Source organism: Lolium perenne, chromosome 6 (assembly GCF_019359855.2).
Source record: "Lolium perenne isolate Kyuss_39 chromosome 6, Kyuss_2.0, whole genome shotgun sequence".
Lineage (NCBI taxonomy): Eukaryota > Viridiplantae > Streptophyta > Magnoliopsida > Poales > Poaceae > Lolium > Lolium perenne.
Window position 1 is genome coordinate 205175610 of NC_067249.2, and position 18831 is coordinate 205194440.

At 45.9% G+C, this 18831-nt stretch overlaps 1 protein-coding gene and 1 long non-coding RNA gene across 4 annotated transcripts; one reads left to right on the forward strand and one right to left on the reverse strand.

Moving 5' to 3' along the window:
- The first annotated feature begins 207 nt into the window (after nucleotides 1-207).
- On the forward strand, nucleotides 208-8573 carry LOC127306303 (uncharacterized). 3 transcript variants are annotated; one of them, XR_007854589.2, is made up of 7 exons: nucleotides 208-1845; nucleotides 2495-2922; nucleotides 3037-3295; nucleotides 3709-5277; nucleotides 5370-6930; nucleotides 7016-7121; nucleotides 7220-8573. It is a non-coding gene; the product is annotated as an uncharacterized lncRNA (long non-coding RNA). The 3 variants fall into 3 exon arrangements; XR_011747572.1 differs by having other exon boundaries at nucleotides 1835-1951; XR_011747571.1 differs by lacking the exon at nucleotides 208-1845 and adding an exon at nucleotides 1958-2138.
- LOC127306299 (LRR receptor kinase SERL2) lies at nucleotides 2298-5800 on the reverse strand. The gene is made up of 11 exons (XM_051336920.2): nucleotides 5661-5800; nucleotides 5340-5472; nucleotides 5185-5256; nucleotides 4928-5068; nucleotides 4726-4797; nucleotides 4592-4651; nucleotides 4399-4496; nucleotides 4142-4291; nucleotides 3702-4043; nucleotides 2984-3363; nucleotides 2298-2888 (listed from the first exon to the last, which is right to left on the reverse strand). The coding sequence occupies exons 1-11, from the start codon at nucleotides 5761-5763 to the stop codon at nucleotides 2568-2570; spliced, it is 1872 nt and encodes a 623-aa protein (XP_051192880.1). The 5' UTR covers nucleotides 5764-5800; the 3' UTR covers nucleotides 2298-2567.
- Nucleotides 8574-18831: the final 10258 nt, after the last annotated feature.

Genomic DNA, 18831 nt, shown 5'->3' on the forward strand with positions numbered 1-18831 from the left:
GTGTATCTTGTGGTTGTCTGTGGATATTTGTGTTATGCTGGTCAATCCTCAAATGCTATATCATTTTTTTGATAAGCATTTGCTGCAATTTGTCACACCCATTATTTTTTTGAAACTAAAAGGCTTGGGTAACTGAATTAGTGTTAATACATTTATAAAAACCCATTATTTGGAGACTTATTAATTTTTACACATTATGTTGAAGTTGAGTTATGTTCCCATTAGTTTATAAACCCAAAGATAAGAAGAGTTATAAGGTACTTCGTATAAGAAAAGCAAACAAAGTGTGGAAGATGCTCCTTGGTCTCTTTCTGCATATCTTTTGCAAAAGAGAAATGAAGGAAGGGTCTACCGGATTCCAAAGTTTGAGGTTTTGGGCCATTCGTTGGCACATCCTTTAGATGTTCTACCTTTTGGAACCTTAGCAAGAGGAAGGAAGTGGAGATACATGAGAAAGGTTTTAAAGCACCCTGCCATGTCACTAGATAGTTTCTTTAGGACTGTATATATCTGCAAATATCTTAAGGTGATGTTCAGTGCAGGAAATGAATTTACTGGCATCTTTTACATTTTCTTAGATGGTGTTATTCATATGAATTTGGTTTTCGAATCTCTATCTGATCTCTTTCATGACTAAGCTATCTGTTATTTAAAATCCTGTTAACTTGCGCTACTGCAACGCTAGCCTTAAAATGACTGTTTTTTGTAGGTCGAAGTCTTGGAATAAATTGGCTGAGAGACTACCTATGATTCATAGTTTGATGTTGGGTGGTCGATACAGTTTAACTTTACAAATAGGGTCTTGTTGATTGTGGGACACTAATACTATGTTTCTATTTTGAGATAGGGTGGCCAAGGTGGGTATTTGCATAATCCCTTCATCATTGAGTAAATAACTATCTTGGGCGTTGTAGCTAAAAAGTCTGTCTACCTGAAGTTCTGATATCTAAACAAAGCTCAAGTCTGCCGACAAACTTATATGGGACATACTGGAGAAGCTTACAGATTTATACTGTTCATTTATACGAACTATGCTTGTCACATACAGTGGCAGTACTGTGATAATCTTTGCCTATATGTAGTCCGTATGAATGCAGCTAAAAGAAACCAGTAACATTATTTTTCTGAATGACATAACTTTGAACTAATATATGTTTACCATAACCGTGCCTTCAGTGATATTGTAACTTGTAAGTCTATTCTCTATTTGCAATTTAGTGTATGAAAGAATATTATCAAGTTCTATTGTCTGTATAAATATATAGATAGATGATTCTAGATGTATGATATATGAAGTGTCATATGATGAACACTCTACTGAGTGTCCTTTTCTCCCCCAAATGCTTTTGCTTGACTGGAATTGGATTACAACTTGCGATGTGATGATGTGGCTCGCTCCTCTGCTTTGTGTTGCACCCACTTGTTTATAAGATTATATCAGGGTGATCTGACCCATTATCTACCCTTTGACAGGGGTTCTCTTAGCCTCTTCCGCTCATATTACCTCACTTATGTGGGTGTGAATGACATGGCTGCCAAGGATACATCACTACAGAACATGTCCGAACCATGACTATGAATTTTATGATAGGTGTCAATAAGTTTAATGCATGTCCTTACAAAATAATATTTAATACCATGCTACCTTTGAACAATTTAGTTCCTTAGTTTTGGCCATAGGCAATACTGGACACAATCCCCAGTAATTTCAAGATGACATCCAGTTACAGCCCTTTCTCTGAGGCATACCTCGGCATCCTTGATGGTGGTGGCGACAACATCAGGGTCGTGGAGTACTGCACGCCATCAACTTTGACGATACCTACCTTGATTCCCTCATAAGAGGTGAGCGCCTCTTGAACTTCGACCAGGAGATGTGGTTTCACAGATTCTAGCTTCCACATTCTGTGGTGGAGATGGATAAGATCACCGACCCTGCTGGTGGAACATAGTATGTGGTTGTTTTGTGCTTGTTCTTCTGTTTAGCCTGCTGTAGTTGATGCAGATATTTTTTTCCTTTTTTGACGGAACTTTTACAGATCTTTGTCACCGAATTATGATGTTAGAGACAGCAGTTCACATAACATCTTCATTGCTCTCTCTCGAAAGATTTTCTATGTTCGACATATCAAATTGAAGTAAGTTGACAAGTATTTTGGAGCTCTGTATCAATGTGAAGGCAATATGATGTTGGCAGTCAGGTCGTTGCAATCCAACAGCAACAGTTTTTACAAAATTAAAACCAATGAAAGTAGAGTAAAGAAAGTGGTAGGGGGAAAAGAACCAAAACTTGCAGCTACAAAACTATTGCACCGTCACCTTTATTGTACAAACAGTTTACATAATCTGTTAATGTAATATACCAGCCTAGGTAGCTAGGTTGTGAACTTTTCTGATCTTTGTACAGTTAAAGTTAATCTGGGACCTGCTCCACTTCCTGACAGACTGCATCAGCAGATGCAAACTTCATTGTGTTATTTGCCATTTTATGCAGGTTCGTTTCTTCTGTACAGGTCCTGCTGGAAACAACTGACGATGTTTCTTGCCTTTCATGGCCTATCATGGTGTCATCTTGGTCCAGAGAGCTCAACTGCCTGTACCAGCAATGACGAATCGTCCGTCAGGTCGGAGTAGCAGCGCCCGAAGGTGAACTCGGGCACCTTGAAATTGTGTGAGTCGCTACGTTGCGATGCCTCCCACCGCTCTGCAAGCCCATCGCCTTCGAGCATCCTGACCACCTCTGACATCTTAGGCCTGTGACCCGGGAGATACTGGGTGCACAACAGCGCCACCTGCACCATCTCCTCTAGCTCAATGCGGTCGTAACTGCTCCCAAGTCCCTTATCAACAAGCACGTTGAGATTCTTCTCCTGATGCATCTTTTTCACCTGAGCAGAAGCCAATGCCACATTAAGTCCCCAGGTAGGATAAGATCATATGCCTCAAATGATGCTCTTCCATTTGAGAATGAAAATGAACTTACCCAGTCCAGCATGGCTCCCTTCTGATTTGTTGCCTTTCCAAATTCAAGTGCAGTCTGTCCAGTGGTCAGCTCGAGCAACAGGATCCCGAAGCCGAAGACGTCGGTTTTCTCAGATGACTGGCCCGTGGAGAGGTACTCTGGGGCAATGTGGCCTACAGTGCCCCTCACGGCTGTGGTGACATGCGAGTCACGGTGGTCTAGAAGCTTAGCAAGCCCAAAATCTCCGACAATTGCTTCACAGAAGTCATCGAGCAATATGTTCGCTGCCTTTACATCCCTGTGGATGATCTTGGGGTCACACTGCTCATGCAGGTATAGTAGGCCTCTAGCTGCCCCGAGTGCTATCCCCTTCCTGGTGATCCAGTTCAGTGGTGGCTTCCCTGTAATTGTTTATGTGAGAACAAAGTTAATATTTGGTCAAATGGGATTCATAAAGACCTACCCAGAGGAGAATAAATATAAATGTGAGAATCAAATGCAGATATTTCTGTATTAATTTATTTGAGTTGAAGTTAGGAAAAATAAATGTGAGAATCGAATGGAAATCTTTCTTTATCCATTTTCTCTAGTCAAAGTTTCAAACAAGCATTGCCAGTTAATACTAAAAAAAAGGAAGTTCTTTTATGACCAACTTATATCTGACGAACATTCGCTATGCCATCGCTTTTCTGATATTTGTTTGATAACAAAATCATTCTGAAATCTTGATGTGTTTTACCTTTCAGGCGTGATGCAACACTTCCATTTGACATGCACGGATAGACCAGTAGCCTCTCGGTGGCAGTCATGCAGAACCCGCAAAGCCTTAGGAGATTCCGGTGCACCGCCAAGCTGATCATCTCGACTTCAGTCTGAAACTGCAACTCCCCGCCAGCGGCATTTCCATCTTTCAGCCTCTTCACAGCTACTATAGTTCCATCTGGGAGCTTCCCCCGATACACATTTCCAAAACCGCCTTTTCCTATTAAGTTCTTGCTGCTGAAGTTCTCTGTTGCAGCCTGGAGCTCTCTGAACTGAAACCTCTTCAGGTTTTCAAGATTGACATTCTCTATGTGTTGGTCTGCAAAGAAACCAACGCACTCAGTAAATGATTCTTTCTAGTTCCACAAGCATTCTGCCGTTATAAAGCTCGGAGAGTTAGCCCTTTTTATTACTTACCATCAACATCGAAAAGAATCTGCCGATTTTTCCTATGCCTCCACCAGAACAGCAATCCCGTAACAAGGAAGAGGACGCTGATGCAGCCTATTGTAGAGCCAAATGCAATTGCAGCTTTGTGGCCCTTAGATTTTGCTGGAACTGGAGTACCTTTAGCAAAAAAAAAAAAAGTTAGTACAACATTTGTCTTGCTGATTTATGGACCAGTTCACAACAAAATCGATCGTTGATGCACAGGGTTGAGTGACTGAGCATACCTTGTGTGTTATTCAGGCTGTAGGACATCGGCATCGGTAAAGTTCCATAACAATCTTGTTCCTTGGCTGCTCCACAGATCAGTGGATTCCCTACTATGCTGCAAGAAAATAAATTCAAAGTTTCTATGGTGAGTATTTCCTCTGGAGATGGTACTTTGGTCAAAGGCAGAATGGCACGGGACTGAAGCCTTACTTGAATGTCCTCGCCAATGACCCTGGAACTGGACCGCTGAGATTATTATAGGACAGATCCCTGAGATGGAAGTCCCACAGTGAGCACCATTGATCCAACACAGTACACAATCACATAACAGCAATAATACTCACAAGAAGACAAGGTGCGACAAATTAGCCGATGATGCAGGGAATGCGCCAGACAGTGTATTGTTGTTGAGCCTCCTGGTACAGTAGAGCAGTGACAAACAATCAGAACAGCTACTGGCATCATGGGTCTTCAGGAGCAGGCCATGAATGGGAAACCTCCATAATGCCATTCAAGGCTGGTACAGTAGAGCAGAAGTGCACTCACAAGTATTGGAGGTTCGTGAGGCGGCTCACGGAGCTGGGGATTTCGCCAGATAACTGGTTGCTGGAGAGATCAAGCGTCTTGAGCCTTGTCAGCCTGCCAATCTCCGGGATTCGCCCGTTGATGTTGTTGTTCTGCAGCAGGCTGTAAACAAAAAGAGGGAGAGCAAAAGGTAAGATCTCTTGCCTACCCAAAAGAGTAAAAGCAGTATATGTAGTGGTGGGTTTGCAAGGCTAATAATCATGGCAAGGAAAACTCACACTATCTCAAGATTGGTCAAATTCCCTATGCTCGGGGAGAGCGGGCCAGACAGGTTCTGGCTCGGAGCTTCTCTGCCAAATTGACACAGCCAGGTACGCAATATTAGAGGAGAACCTGTGACATAAATACGATTTGCAGGTAGTCGGTTCCTTACAGGCCAGTGACGAGGTTTTCCTGTGAGCAGGTGACCATGGTCCAGCTGCAAGGATCCACGGAGTCTTGGTCCCAGTTCTTGAGTACGCCATGGGGATCCTTGAGGCAGTTCTTGATCATCATGAGGGCTTGCACTGCAAGTGCAAGCAGAACAGAGATTGTCACACACCAATGCAAGAGGAACAAACAGAGGAGGCCCAATAGCTTGGTGTTCTTGATCCGGGAGAAGGATACGGACAAAGCATCGAGCACCAATGCAAGAACAGGAAACAAAAACCAAGAGGGGCTCTTGATTTGAGAGAGGAATATTAACTTAACTAACCTTCATAGTTTACACCCTTGGGGGAGAGGAGACCGTTGGCCGGCGCGGGAGGGAAGGAGAAGAAGAGAAGCAGCACCAAGGAGGAAGCAGCGAGAACCGCCATTAATCCACCGGGGAAGAAGCAGGGGCTCTAGGACTAGGAGCTTCTTGTGTGTTCAAACATTGAAGCAAGCAAGGGTGAGGCCAAGGAAAAGAAGCACGCAGCCTTCTCTTCTCGCACACACAAGCAGCCGAGTGGCACTCCAGTTGCAGTGGGCAGGGGAGGGGAGGGGAGGCCCGCTGAGGTTTTGTCAGTAGCAAATGACACAAAAGAAGATGCCTGTGCTCTGGTTTGAAGCAAAGGTACAAAAGGAGGGAACAGACATGCCTGCCGCCTGGCCCCACGCTCGGAGTAGTAGAATATTGGGAGGGGCAAAGGAGGGGCCGAAAATTCTTCTTTCCCACCAATTTTCTGCCCCTCCTTGGGGCCTGTGAAAAAAACTCAGGCAGTGGAAAACAGTGACAGCGTGCTGTGAACTTGTTGAGAGGTCTATCTAGCTAGACTAATCTCGTGTTAAAAGATCAGATTAGCATTGATCCCATCCAAGAAAGACATGCGCTTTATCGGAGTGTGGTGTGTGTGGCTGTCACAGGCCACCACGGCAGGCACCTTTGAGGGATTCTTGCCACGAAAGAATTCCCCGAGCTGGACAATTAGCTTGGGACGCGTGTGTGTGGCAATTCTATTGGGGGGCGATAAACAATGGATCGAAAGTATCTTTAGTTGGAGGAAGCCAGGATAATGACAGGGAGGAAGCGCCTCTCGCCTGACCTGAAGTGGAGGCAAATGGACAAGGGAATTTTGGCCATCACGCATTGTGGATGAAGAATCAGGTATCGGATTAGAGAGCACATATAATCCCAGTAGTGACGAGAAAGATGAGCACAACACGCCCTGCCGCGGTTGGTCGTGTCGCCACATCAGTTTGTACCAGTTCGGTTGGCATCATACTCCTAGACTAGATAAAACTACATACGTACTCCCTCCGGTCTCTTTTAATTGACTCGGATTTAGTACAACTCTATACTAAATTTGAGTCAATTAAAAAGGACCGGAGGGAGTACACTCAAGTGGAGGCATCCCTGCTTTTCATTCTGATGGATTGTCAGGTATCAATTTACCCTCAAGGCGGAATATGAAAATCCATCCCCCATACTTGGCCATGTCATGTCATGGTACTTGCGGTTCAGGGGCAGGATATGCATATGCAGAAGAGTGGTGTGTAATGAGGTAAACCGAGATTTGCAGGTGATGGTTAGGAGATTGTTGCCATGTTCCCATGCTCATCAGCCTCATTTCCTTGTTTGATGTGCAGACGGGAGAGGGCGAGACGGCCATGCTCCTCCCCCTCTTTTAGGGCCAGAAATCATTGCAGTCTACCTAGCATGGAAGACGTGACCTCTCTTTCCCAGTGAAATGAGGTGTGCTTTGCTGCCTTTGCCCCCCTACACCTTTTCTCTTTTCCTCCACTGCTTTTCTCCCTTGTGTGTATGTGTGCAAGTGCTAACCGGCCGTGCAGATCAGGTATCATACGAACATGGCAAAAACGTACACGGGACCATCAAAAGACGATCTCTGGGTTTATCCTTGCGGACATGGACACTCGGATGGTGTTCTCCAGAAAATGGCAGCATAATTATTGAGTAACCTCAGTTAAACTCGATGCACTAGCACAACTTATTATGCATGTCTGGTAAAGCTCAAAGCGTGGGGCGTAAATCATAATTGTTTGCTGCTGCTTCACTTGCCCAAATCTGAATTTCCTTCCTCCTCTGCTCTGCATGATTAGCTTCGCGCTTTATAGAGATGAGCCTTTGGTATATGTTAGTACATTTTCCAAACCACGCTTCATCTCTGTAGCCATCATCTGAATGATGACACTTAGTGGCTATGGAGATGATGATTAACACGAGCCCAGTCTTTAGGGTATGCATAAACAAACAAAAAGTAGCAGAATACGGATACATGCTGTATACACAAATATATACTGTCCATATATGTGTGAACATGCATCTGCAGTAGCAGTACTGCTCCCACAGTACGCGCGCACTGCAGTGCAGAACAGTAGAATATCTTTGCACCCACACATCACAACTGCCTCTACTGCCATCGCTAATGTCATCGTCTTGTGTACTGTTTTGACTGGGCGACCAAGAAGCCATGCTGAATCTTCTGCTTGTGATCCTCGATCAGCTTGCCTTTGACCAGCTGAGGACAAATTACACAGTGAACACGTCATAGTTAACTGTCAACTTCGGCGTGCTATATTTGGAGCTACTTTGATATTGGCAAGGTAAGGATGACTCATCACAAAGATTTAAAGAAGGCGAGCTGATGTGCTATATATCTATCTGATTTCGTATTGCTATAGTTACTAATCAACTATCAACAACTGAAGCTCGACCTCACATTATGCCAAACAGTGGCGCACTTCACTACGCCATTTTCTTTTCAGCCTAAAAGTACATACTGCTAATTGCCCAAGTCTTTATGCTGGTGTCTTGTTTGGTAGTAGTACTACTAATGAACAAGATGAAAGCATGGTTATCCCAAGAGAATCTGTACATCACACAAGTTTGTCCATGCATTAGATTCCTAAATCCACTCCCATGTTTGGCCGGAACAGGGATGGGTAGCAGTTGGAAACTCGAGAACTGTGCCCATTTTTTTCTCTGCACTACTGCTTCCACATGCTTGGCACTAGCTCTCGCGCCTTTGCTTTTTCATCTTCTCATGTAACCTGCCCAACTTATTCCCCAATAGCATATACATATACTTTCTTGTTCAGGAAAGGTTTTGAGGTTACTTTAGATTCGGAAAATTGGCTATGTAAACAAACATTGCCATCCTATGTACGGGCCTCTTGTTTTGCCTTTCTTTTTTCTCTTCTTTCCTTTGTCTTGAGTTGGCTGCGAACTTTCCACCATTTTTTTAAATTAAGGCCAAAGATTTGCATCCTTCCAGTAAATAAGGAGAAGAGTTTTGATAAGGAAATAAACAAGACATACAAAAGGGGCTACTCTCCCGATGTTACATAACTCTAGAACTTTGCACCCTGCGGTGACCCAAAGTTTTTCCTCGGCTTTAACTATGTTTAGAAGAATCGTCATTGGGGAGGATTTGTTGAGGAATACTCTTGCATTTCTTTCGTTCCAAAGGATAGTGAGGGTCGCCGTTGCCTTATGATTTGGAACTTTTTTGCTATACATATTGGCTCACTATGTGTCAATGTATAGGTCCGCCCGTCCACTCGTTGATTGAAATAGAATCCATGCCACCCCTGAATGCACTCCTTGATAATTAGGCACAATTTCCATGATTAATTCCAGAATATTAAGTATGACGACAGTAACTACTAACATGTGAAACTCAAACATACTAGATGTAGTGATCAACATGAACAGTAGCAGAGCAAACAGTACAACATCCATCGCTAAAGAGATCGAGATATATCGCACGTACCGATCTGGTGGAGGTGGCAGTGGAGGTGTAGCAGATGATGTCGCAGCAGTAACGTTGTTGATGACAACGTTGTTGACGACAGGGACGACGGGTCGAAGTAGATGGCGTTGAAGACGACGGTAGGCAGCACCGCCCGACTTGGACGGAAGGCGACCCGTGATGAAGAGCTTGAGCAGTCGCGCAGAGCGCTTCCCAAAAACCTAATTCGCCCTCTCCCGTACAGGATCGCAAGGACGAGCGGTTCCGGAGACCTGCTCTCCCGTTCGCCGATGCACGTCGGCGCGCGGGATGGAGTAGGCTACAATGGCGGCGCAAGCAGAGAGAGGTGGAAACCCTAACTCGTATGTTAGATGTGTTTCTGCGGTAGCCGGGCAGGAGATTATATAGGCTCGGGAAACCCTAGGCAACGTGGGCCACACCCACGTCGCACGAACGTTTCGAGTCGGTTACAGATAGCCCACGATCCGGGAGCGACCCGAACAGACTAACTGCGACGCGTCCGTCTAGGACTCTGTTCGTTTTCCTGAGCTGCAAAAAGTAAGGAAAGTCTCGGCTCGAGGCTCAATCCACTCACCACGAGCGCGGCGCGCGCGTCGTGACGTGTCGAGTCGTGTCGAGACGATCGAGCGAGGAGGAGGAGGAGCGCGCGCGTGTAGCACTCCTATTCTCACTCACTTACTAGTGGTGGAACAACCCACCTTATAAGGTGGTCTAACTTCCTCCCAACTTTCCATGTGGGACTAAACTTCCCACCTCTTGCCACTCCCTAGTGAGCTGCCACCAACTTGGGCTCAAAATCACAAGGCTTCCACTATGTGGGCTTTGAGATTTATAGGAAAATCTGAAATCTAGTATGGGCCACTAAGTGTAGGCCCAATATTTCAACAATCCCCCACCAGATCTCAAATCCCCATTTAGAGAATTACCAATACTCGATGCTTGTTTATATACCAGTGTTTCAGCGGAGACTGTTAAGTTGAACTTCCGCCTAGAACCTTAAGCTACATCCATTCACACTTGAACAATGGACTAAGCCTTGAATTGCAAGTTTTGTGTGAACAGGGTTTCACTCAAAGTCATGACCAGTACATGGCTGCCAGTAGCCTACCCCGCGGGTGAAGCATATGCGTCATACTTCGTGGTCTCTTCATGAGTTTACTAGAGATCACCCAAAATCTCATAGATTGCGACGTTTAACAATCGGACTCATATAGGTGTGTTATTTCAAGAATGCTCAGAGGACAAAGCATCTTTGCTAATATAGCCAACATAAACACATTAAGGCTTGTTGCCAACCTGCCTTACAGCAATTGAGAGTTGTGCATCTTCACATAGAGAGGGTTACATAATACTCTCCTCAATTAAACCACTAGCTTGTTCTTCCCAGGTCCTAATTCACGGGATCTCCGATCACAAAGGTTGGGTTACCACTATGGTGTAACATCAACGGGTCTCAAACCCATCTCCCTCGATACACTTTCTATCACATTACGTGATAGTCCCTTTGTAAAGGGATCTGCCAGGTTTTTGTCTGTTTGAATATAGGTAACAGTTATTACTCCGGAGTTTCGCAATTTCCTGACAGACTTCAAACGTCTCTTGACGTGTCTTGATGACTTCGCGTTATCCTTAGAATTGTTCACTTTGACAATTACAGTTTGATTGTCACAATTCAAAAGGATTGCCGGAACAGGTTTTTCAACCACAGGCAAGTCCATCAAGAGCTCACGCAACCATTCCGATTCAACGGTGGTTGTGTCTAAAGCAGTAAGTTCTGCTTCCATAGTTGACCTCGTCAATATGGTTTGCTTGCAAGATCTCCATGATACTGCGCCACCTCCAAAGGTAAATACATACCCACTTGTGGCGTACAGATTAGCTACATCTGAGATCCAATTCGAATCACTATACCCTTCAAGCACAGCTAGGTGTCCTGAATAGTGAATCCCATAACTCATTGTACCACATAGGTAGCGCATGACCCTATCAAGTGCATGCCAATGATCAGTACCCGGGTTTGACATGAACCTACTCAACTTGCTAACAGCAAAAGAGATGTCGGGTCTAGTCGCGCTCGCTAAGTACATGAGTGAGCCAACGATCTAAGAATATCTCAATTGATCTATGGCAATCCTCCGGTTCTTGCGTAGTGTCACACTGGGATCATAAGGTGTTGAAGAAGGCTTGCTATCAATATAGCCGAACCGGCTCAAGATCTTCTCAACATAATGGGATTGCGTTAGAGTAATCCCACTCTCGTTCTTAATCAGCTTGATATTCAGAATCACATCAGCTTCTCCCAGATCTTTCATATCAAAACTCTTTGACAAGAAAGACTTGACCTCGTGTATTACTCTCATGTTTGTACCAAAGATCAGAATATCATCCACATACAAACATAGTATAACACCTTCGCCCCCACCATAGCGATAGTAAACACACTTGTCAGCCTCATTGACAACAAAGCCTACAGAAGTTAAAGTTCTGTCAAACTTCTCATGCCATTGCTTAGGTGCTTGTTTCAGGCCATATAAAGATTTCAGCAACTTGCACACCTTTCTTTCTTCACCTTTTACTACAAACCCATCAAAGTTGATCCATATAGATTTCCTCTTCCAACTCTCCATTAAGGAAAGCTGTCTTTACGTCCATTTGATGAACGATAAGACCATAGGAGGCAGCCATGGATAGTAGTACTCGAATGGTGGTAAGTCTAGCAACAGGTGAATAGGTGTCGAAGTAATCTTCGCCTTCTCTCTGTGTGTAGCCTTTCGCTACAAGCCGCGCCTTGTACTTTTCAATAGTACCATCAGGTCTTAGCTTCTTCTTGAACACCCATTTGCAGCCCACAGGCTTGCATCCATGGGGTCGTTCTGATAGCTCCCAAGTTCCATTAGAAAGGATCGAGTCCATCTCGTTATGGACAACTTCTTTCCAGTCATCTGCATCTGGAGATGCATATGCCTCTGCAATGGACGTGGGATTATCATCCACAAGGTACACAATGAAATCATCACCAAAGGATTTTTCAATCCTTCGTCTCTTGCTCCGTTTAGGAGCCTCATTGTCATCCTTCTCAGTAACATTCTCATGTGATTGTTCAAAATACTCATTAGATGTACTGGACTCAGAATTATCTCGCAGAAATTCTAGCAATGCAATGCATATCTTAAATAGGAAACATAGTCTCAAAAATGTTGCATCACGAGATTCCATAATAGTATCAACATGCATATCGTGTACCTCGGATTGAACTACTAAAAATCTATATCCTACAAATTCGAGGAGCATAACCTAGAAAGATACAATCCACTTGTCTTTGGTCCAAGTTTGCGCTTCTTAGTAATTGGAATATTGACTTTCGCCAAACATCCCCATGTGCGCAAATACGAAAGTGATGGTTTTCTCCCAGCCCACTCCTCGTAAGGGGTTTTATCTTTATTCTTGTTAGGAACTCTATTCAGTACATGACATGAAGTCAACAAAGCCTCCCCCCACCATGCCTTTGATAAACCAGCAGTGGCTAACATGGAATTCACCAAGTCAGTCAGCGTGCGGTTTTTCCTCTCGGCAACCCCGTTTGATTGGGGTGAATAGGGAGGCGTCCTCTCATGAATAATGCCATGTTCCTCACAGAATTCATCAAAGATTTTAGGAAAATATTCGCCACCACGATCCGACCTAAGACGCTTGATCTTTCTCTCTAGTTGATTTTCAACTTCGGCCTTATAAATTTTAAATTAGTCTAAAGCTTCATCTTTAGTTCGCAACAAATAAACATAGCAAAATCTAGTCGCATCATCAATCAATGTCATGAAATATCTCTTTCCACCTTTTGTCAACACACCATTCATCTCGCATAGATCAGAATGTATGAGTTCTAGAGGTGCCAGGTTTCTCTCCTCGGCCGCCTTGTGAGGCTTCCGAGGTTGCTTTGATTGCACACAATTATGGCACTTAGAACCTTTGGCAATGGTGAAATTCGGAATTAAACTTAAACTGGATAGCCGAGACATTAAACCAAAATTAATGTGACATAAACGAGAATGCCAAACACTGGTATCATCACTAACATTGCCACATATATGGTTCACAGACTTATTACTGAAATCAGAAAGCGAAAAGCGGAACAAGCCTCCGCACTCATAGCCTTTACCGATAAATTGTCCAAACTTGGAAACAACTACTTTATTCGACTCTAAAACAAACTTAAACCCATCTCTGCATAGAAGGGAGCCGCTAACGAGATTCTTGTTCATAGTAGGGACATGCTGCACGTTCCTCAGCTGCACGATCTTCCCCGAAGTGAACTTCAGATCTACCGTGCCAACACCACGAACAGAAGCATGTGACCCATTCCCCATCAAGACGGAAGAATCCCGGGCGACCTGGTAAGAAGTGAACATGGATATGTCAGCACACACATGAACATTAGCACCTGTATCAATCCACCAACATGGAGATTGAAATACCGAAAGAACAGTAAAGAGATTACCGTACCCATCAGCATTGCTAGCGGTCACCGTGTTGACTTGCCTCGCCTTTTTCTTGCGGTCTGCCCTCTCTGGACAGTCCTTAGAAAAGTGGCCAGTCTCTCCACATGTAAAGCAGCCCAGATCTGCTTTGTTTATCATCTTCTTCTTCTTGAAGGTTGTAGTCTTCATAGGCTTATTGAAGGAGGGCTTGTTATTCCCTTTGTTCTTGCTGTAGGGTTTCTTCTGCACCATGTTGGCGCTAGACTGACCCTCTCCTTTCTCAGTATTATCCTTAGCCCGAGCTTTCTCCTCAACATCAAGAGATGCTATCAGATTTTCAACTGATATCTCCTGTCTCTTGTGTTTGAGAGTTGTGGCAAAGTTCCTCCATGAAGGGGGCAACTTAGCGATGATGCATCCAGCCACAAACTTGTCAGGTAAGGCACACTTAAGGAGTTCAAGCTCTTTCGCAATGCACTGTATCTCATGAGCTTGTTCGACTACAGAACGGTTGTCAACCATCCTGATGTCATGGAAGTTCTCCATGATGTACAGTTCACTGCCTGCATCGGTTGCACCGAACTTAGCATTCAGTGCCTCCCAGAGCTCTTTACCATCTGTTATGTGCATGTACACATCACACAGACGATCAGCAAGAATACTCAGAACGCATCCGACGAAGAGAGTATTGTTTTCCTTGAACTTGTTCTGATCTTGGTCGATATAGTTCCTTCAGGTAAACCATCAGTAACTTCGAACACTTTCAGATGAGTAAGCCAGAGCATGGCCTTATACTGCCACCTCTTAAAGTGCACACCGGTAAACTTATCCGGCCTCAGTGCATCGGAAAAACCAGCCATTGTTAACTCAGGAAATTGCCTACAATTAGGTTTTTGGATTGTTGGATAATTAGGCACAATTTCCATGATTAATTCCAGAATATTTAGCATGACGACAGTAACTACTAACATGTGAAACTCAAACATACTAGATGTAGTGATCAACATGAACAGTAGCAGAGCAAACATTACAACATCCATCGCTAAAGAGATCGAGATATATCGCACGTACCGATCTGGTGGAGGTGGCAGTGGAGGTGTAGCAGATGATGTCGCAGCAGTAACGTTGTTGATGACAACGTTGTTGACGACAGGGACGACGGGTCGAAGTAGATGGCGTTGAAGACGACGGTAGGCAGCACCGCCCGACTTGGACGGAAGGCGACCCGTGATGAAGAGCTTGAGCAGTCGCGCAGAGCGCTTCCCAAAAACCTAATTCGCCCTCTCCCGTACAGGATCGCAAGGACGAGCGGTTCCGGAGACCTGCTCTCCCGTTCGCCGATGCACGTCGGCGCGCGGGATGGAGTAGGCTACGATGGCGGCGCAAGCAGAGAGAGGTGGAAACCCTAACTCGTATGTTAGATGTGTTTCTGCGGTAGCCGGGCCGGAGATTATATAGGCTCGGGAAACCCTAAGCAACGTGGACCACACCCACGTCGCACGAACGTTTCGAGTCGGTTACAGATAGCCCACGATCCGGGAGCGACCCGAACAGACTAACTGCGACGCGTCCGTCTAGGACTCTGTTCGTTTTCCTGAGCTGCAAAAAGTAAGGAAAGTCTCGGCTCGAGGCTCAATCCACTCACCACGAGCGCGGCGCGCGCGTCGTGACGTGTCGTGTCGTGTCGAGTCGAGTCGAGTCGAGACGATCGAGCGAGGAGGAGGAGGAGCGCGCGCGTGTAGCACTCCTATTCTCACTCACTTACTAGTGGTGGAACAACCCACCTTATAAGGTGGTCTAACTTCCTCCCAACTTTCCATGTGGGACTAAACTTCCCACCTCTTGCCACTCCCTAGTGAGCTGCCACCAACTTGGGCTCAAATTCACAAGGCTTCCACTTTGTGGGCTTTGAGATTTATAGGAAAATCTGAAATCTAGTATGGGCCACTAAGTGTAGGCCCAATATTTCAACATGTACGGGCCTCTTGTTTTGCCTTTCTTTTTTCTCTTCTTTCCTTTGTCTTGAGTTGGCTGCGAACTTTCCACCATTTTTTTAAATTAAGGCCAAAGATTTGCATCCTTCCAGTAAATAAGGAGAAGAGTTTTGATAAGGAAATAAACAAGACATACAAAAGGGGCTACTCTCCCGATGTTATATAACTCTAGAACTTTGCACCCTGCGGCGACCCAAAGTTTTTCCTCGGCTTTAACTATGTTTAGAAGAATCGTCATTGGGGAGGATTTGTTGAGGAATACTCTTGCATTTCTTTCGTTCCAAAGGATAGTGAGGGTCGCCGTTGCCTTATGATTTGGAACTTTTTTGCTATACATATTGGCTCACTATGTGTCAATGTATAGGTCCGCCCGTCCACTCGTTGATTGAAATAGAATCCATGCACCCCTGAATGCACTCCTTGATCTTCCATAATCTTGTTGTGTAGCAATATTGGGAAAAGAAATGTGCCGCTGTTATTTGAATTCGCTTGGAAAGGGGACAAAGGCCACAATCTGCCCCCTCCCCCTCCCAACAGGGCCGGTCCATAGCCTATTTTGGATGGCCATCCAGAGTGTACTAGTGGCCCAAAAATTAGGCCTTGCTGGCCAAAAATGTTGTTTATTCTCTGTTAGCTGGTAGGTTCCAAGATATTGAGCCCTCCACAACCTCTCTTAGATTCACACCATTTAGCTTTGTCCAAAGAAGGACAATCTCTCGAAGGCGAGGAATTGTCAAGTTGATGTTCATTTTAAGCTTGTCAATCCAAGCATTGGTGTGGGTGGCTTGATCCACATTCCACTTCCTTCTTGTGGAGGCCACAAAGATGAGCGAAGCGATGTTTTGGGGCTTCCTCACATAGTCCCTAAAAGGTGTGATCTTCCCATTTCCAATAGTGATGGTGGTGGAGGCATATAAGAGACCCATATCAACCTCATCACAAGGGGTACCCAACCCAACCCAGAGCATATGGGGCTCCTTCGACTCGCACCAAGGACATGGAAGGCGAAGTGCCTGCGTAAATTTCTCGAGATGGATAATACCAAGTACACCAAGGTGAGTTGGCCTACAAACTGCCTCTCAATTAATCTTGCATTTTCCTTCTGAGACTTCTCTCGTGCCGACCCAAAGAAAAGCCCTCTTAGTTTTGTTCATGCTAGTGAAGCAGAGTGAGGAGAAAGATAGCTTGTGAAGGGAGGAAAAACTTGACGAGAGTCCCCCGCCTGATAATGTTGATGCTCTTCCCATCCCAAGTGACAAATTTCCCTCCCATCTTGTCCTCAAACGGTTGGAAATCCATCCTATTGAGTTGCCAAACTAAAAGCGGAAGACCAACGTATTTCACAGGGAAATTAGCTCGGATAACCGACAACTTCGCAAGCACATCCTCAAGATCAACCACCATGCTTGTCGTTGCCTAATCGACGGTACCCCGGAGGAGGGATCCTCACGAGGGGGAGAAGAAGTAGGGGCCATAGGGCGGAGTGCACACGGGACGGTGGTACGCGATTTACCCAGCTTCGGAACACCTGCACGATGACAGGGCCTACTGCTGCTTGTCTGGAATTATCTGGGCGCTTTCGCGATGTTACAATGAGTTGAGGTTCTGCCTCTAGGGCTCCCAGGATCCGGCTTATAAAGGCGCACGGATCTAGGGTTTACATGGAGAGTCCTACCCGGATACAGGTTTCCTAACTACGGTACAATGTCTTGCCGTGTACGCCAAGGATCCGCCCTTCCATCTACGTCGTACCGGATCCGGGTCCCTTAATGGGCCTCCGTGGATCCGGGTTCCTCCTCAATGTCGGTTGGATCCGGCTCCCTGCTCCTGGGCCGGACATCTTCCGTCAGGATCAACAAAGAATCGGGCCGCCCGATGGGCCACATGCCTCACCACCATCTGTGGGCCACCCGGGCTTGCCGGATCCAGGCACTGTCGATGGTACACCCATGAAGTATACCCACAACAGTAGCCCCCAGAGTTCTCCGAGTTTCACCCGCTGTTTCCGCCTTGCTAGTCCATCATGATCTCCGGCAAATGTTGGTAACGCGGAGAAACTTGAAGAACTCCAACTTCACATTTTCTTCTTTTTCCAACTTATAGCCGGAAAATGCTCCCATCCTGCAGGACTTCATCCATCGACGTTCCAAAGAACATTTCCGGGTTACTCCCTGCTCGCGAATGAGAGCCAACTTATCCTCACGCAATTACCCGGAATCTTAAAAGACTCAAACGGTTCCGCCAATTCTGGCGCCATTTTCGCGCGATTTGTGCGGTAACTTATCTCTAGCCATTTTTACCGCTTAGGGTTTAGGACACGTGTCACGCATCCAACGGTGCGACGCTTGCGTCCCGACCACAGGATGCGGAGCACGAATCTCGTCCTGTCGGCCTATAAATATCCGCCGTCGACGCCTTAACCCTCATTCACCCCCCTTCTCACCTCTCTGCCAAGCGCCGCCGCGAGCTCCCTCTCCGCCGTGCCGGAATCACACCGGAACATCGCCGGAGTTACTTCGCCGCCGCGTCGTGTTCATCCTGTTCTTAACATCAGCGAGCCACCGCGCGGAAACCTCGTCGCCGGCGACTCCGACCACCGCAAACGCCATTACGGTGAGTTCTCGAGCTTCGCTCTCGCGCCGTAGTTGGTAGGGATGAATTTGGGGAAGATGACGTTGGATCCGACTAAAGAACATTTCCGCCATCGGTATTTTCTTCAGATGTCTTCAACGACTCCGCCTCCAGCCTCTGAACCGATCATGGCCACCCCGATCTCCTCCGCCCCTCCACCTTTCGTTCCAGTTAAGCTGGGTCCTTCGAAGGATTCCGGCAAGGAAACTGAAGGGACTTCCGCTAACCCGGAGAAGGCCTTCGGGGAGGATCAGGCGGAGCACAAGGCGGAAGAGGCCGCCGCCAAAAAATCAAAGGCTCGCCAACGGGACGCTGAAGCCAAGGGAAAATGGTGGCCTTGCACCACCACCAAGACGGAGCTGACGAACCTCGAGACGGAGGGCTTCCTGCAACCCGGAAGCTGGAGGTTGGTTCCTAATGAACTAGCCCCAGCTCCGGAGGACAATGAGATGGTGCTGACGAAGGCACTGGTGGAGCGGGGTTTTTCGTTTCCGCCTTCGGACTTCTTCCTGGAGATCCTGAAGGTCTACGGGCTCCAACCCCACAACATCTCTCCAAACAGCGTGCTT

What these genes read in the sequence shown, in the direction of transcription:
- LOC127306299 (XM_051336920.2), bottom strand. Translation starts at nt 5,763, where the DNA reads ATGGCGGTTCTCGCTGCTTCCTCCTTGGTGCTGCTTCTCTTCTTCTCC. An exon ending in CTCACGAACCTCCAATACTT is followed by an intron (nt 4,798 to 4,927) that starts GTGAGTGCACTT and finishes CTACTGTACCAG; the next exon opens with GAGGCTCAACAACAATACAC. An exon ending in TCATTGGCGAGGACATTCAA is followed by an intron (nt 4,497 to 4,591) that starts GTAAGGCTTCAG and finishes ATTTTCTTGCAG; the next exon opens with CATAGTAGGGAATCCACTGA.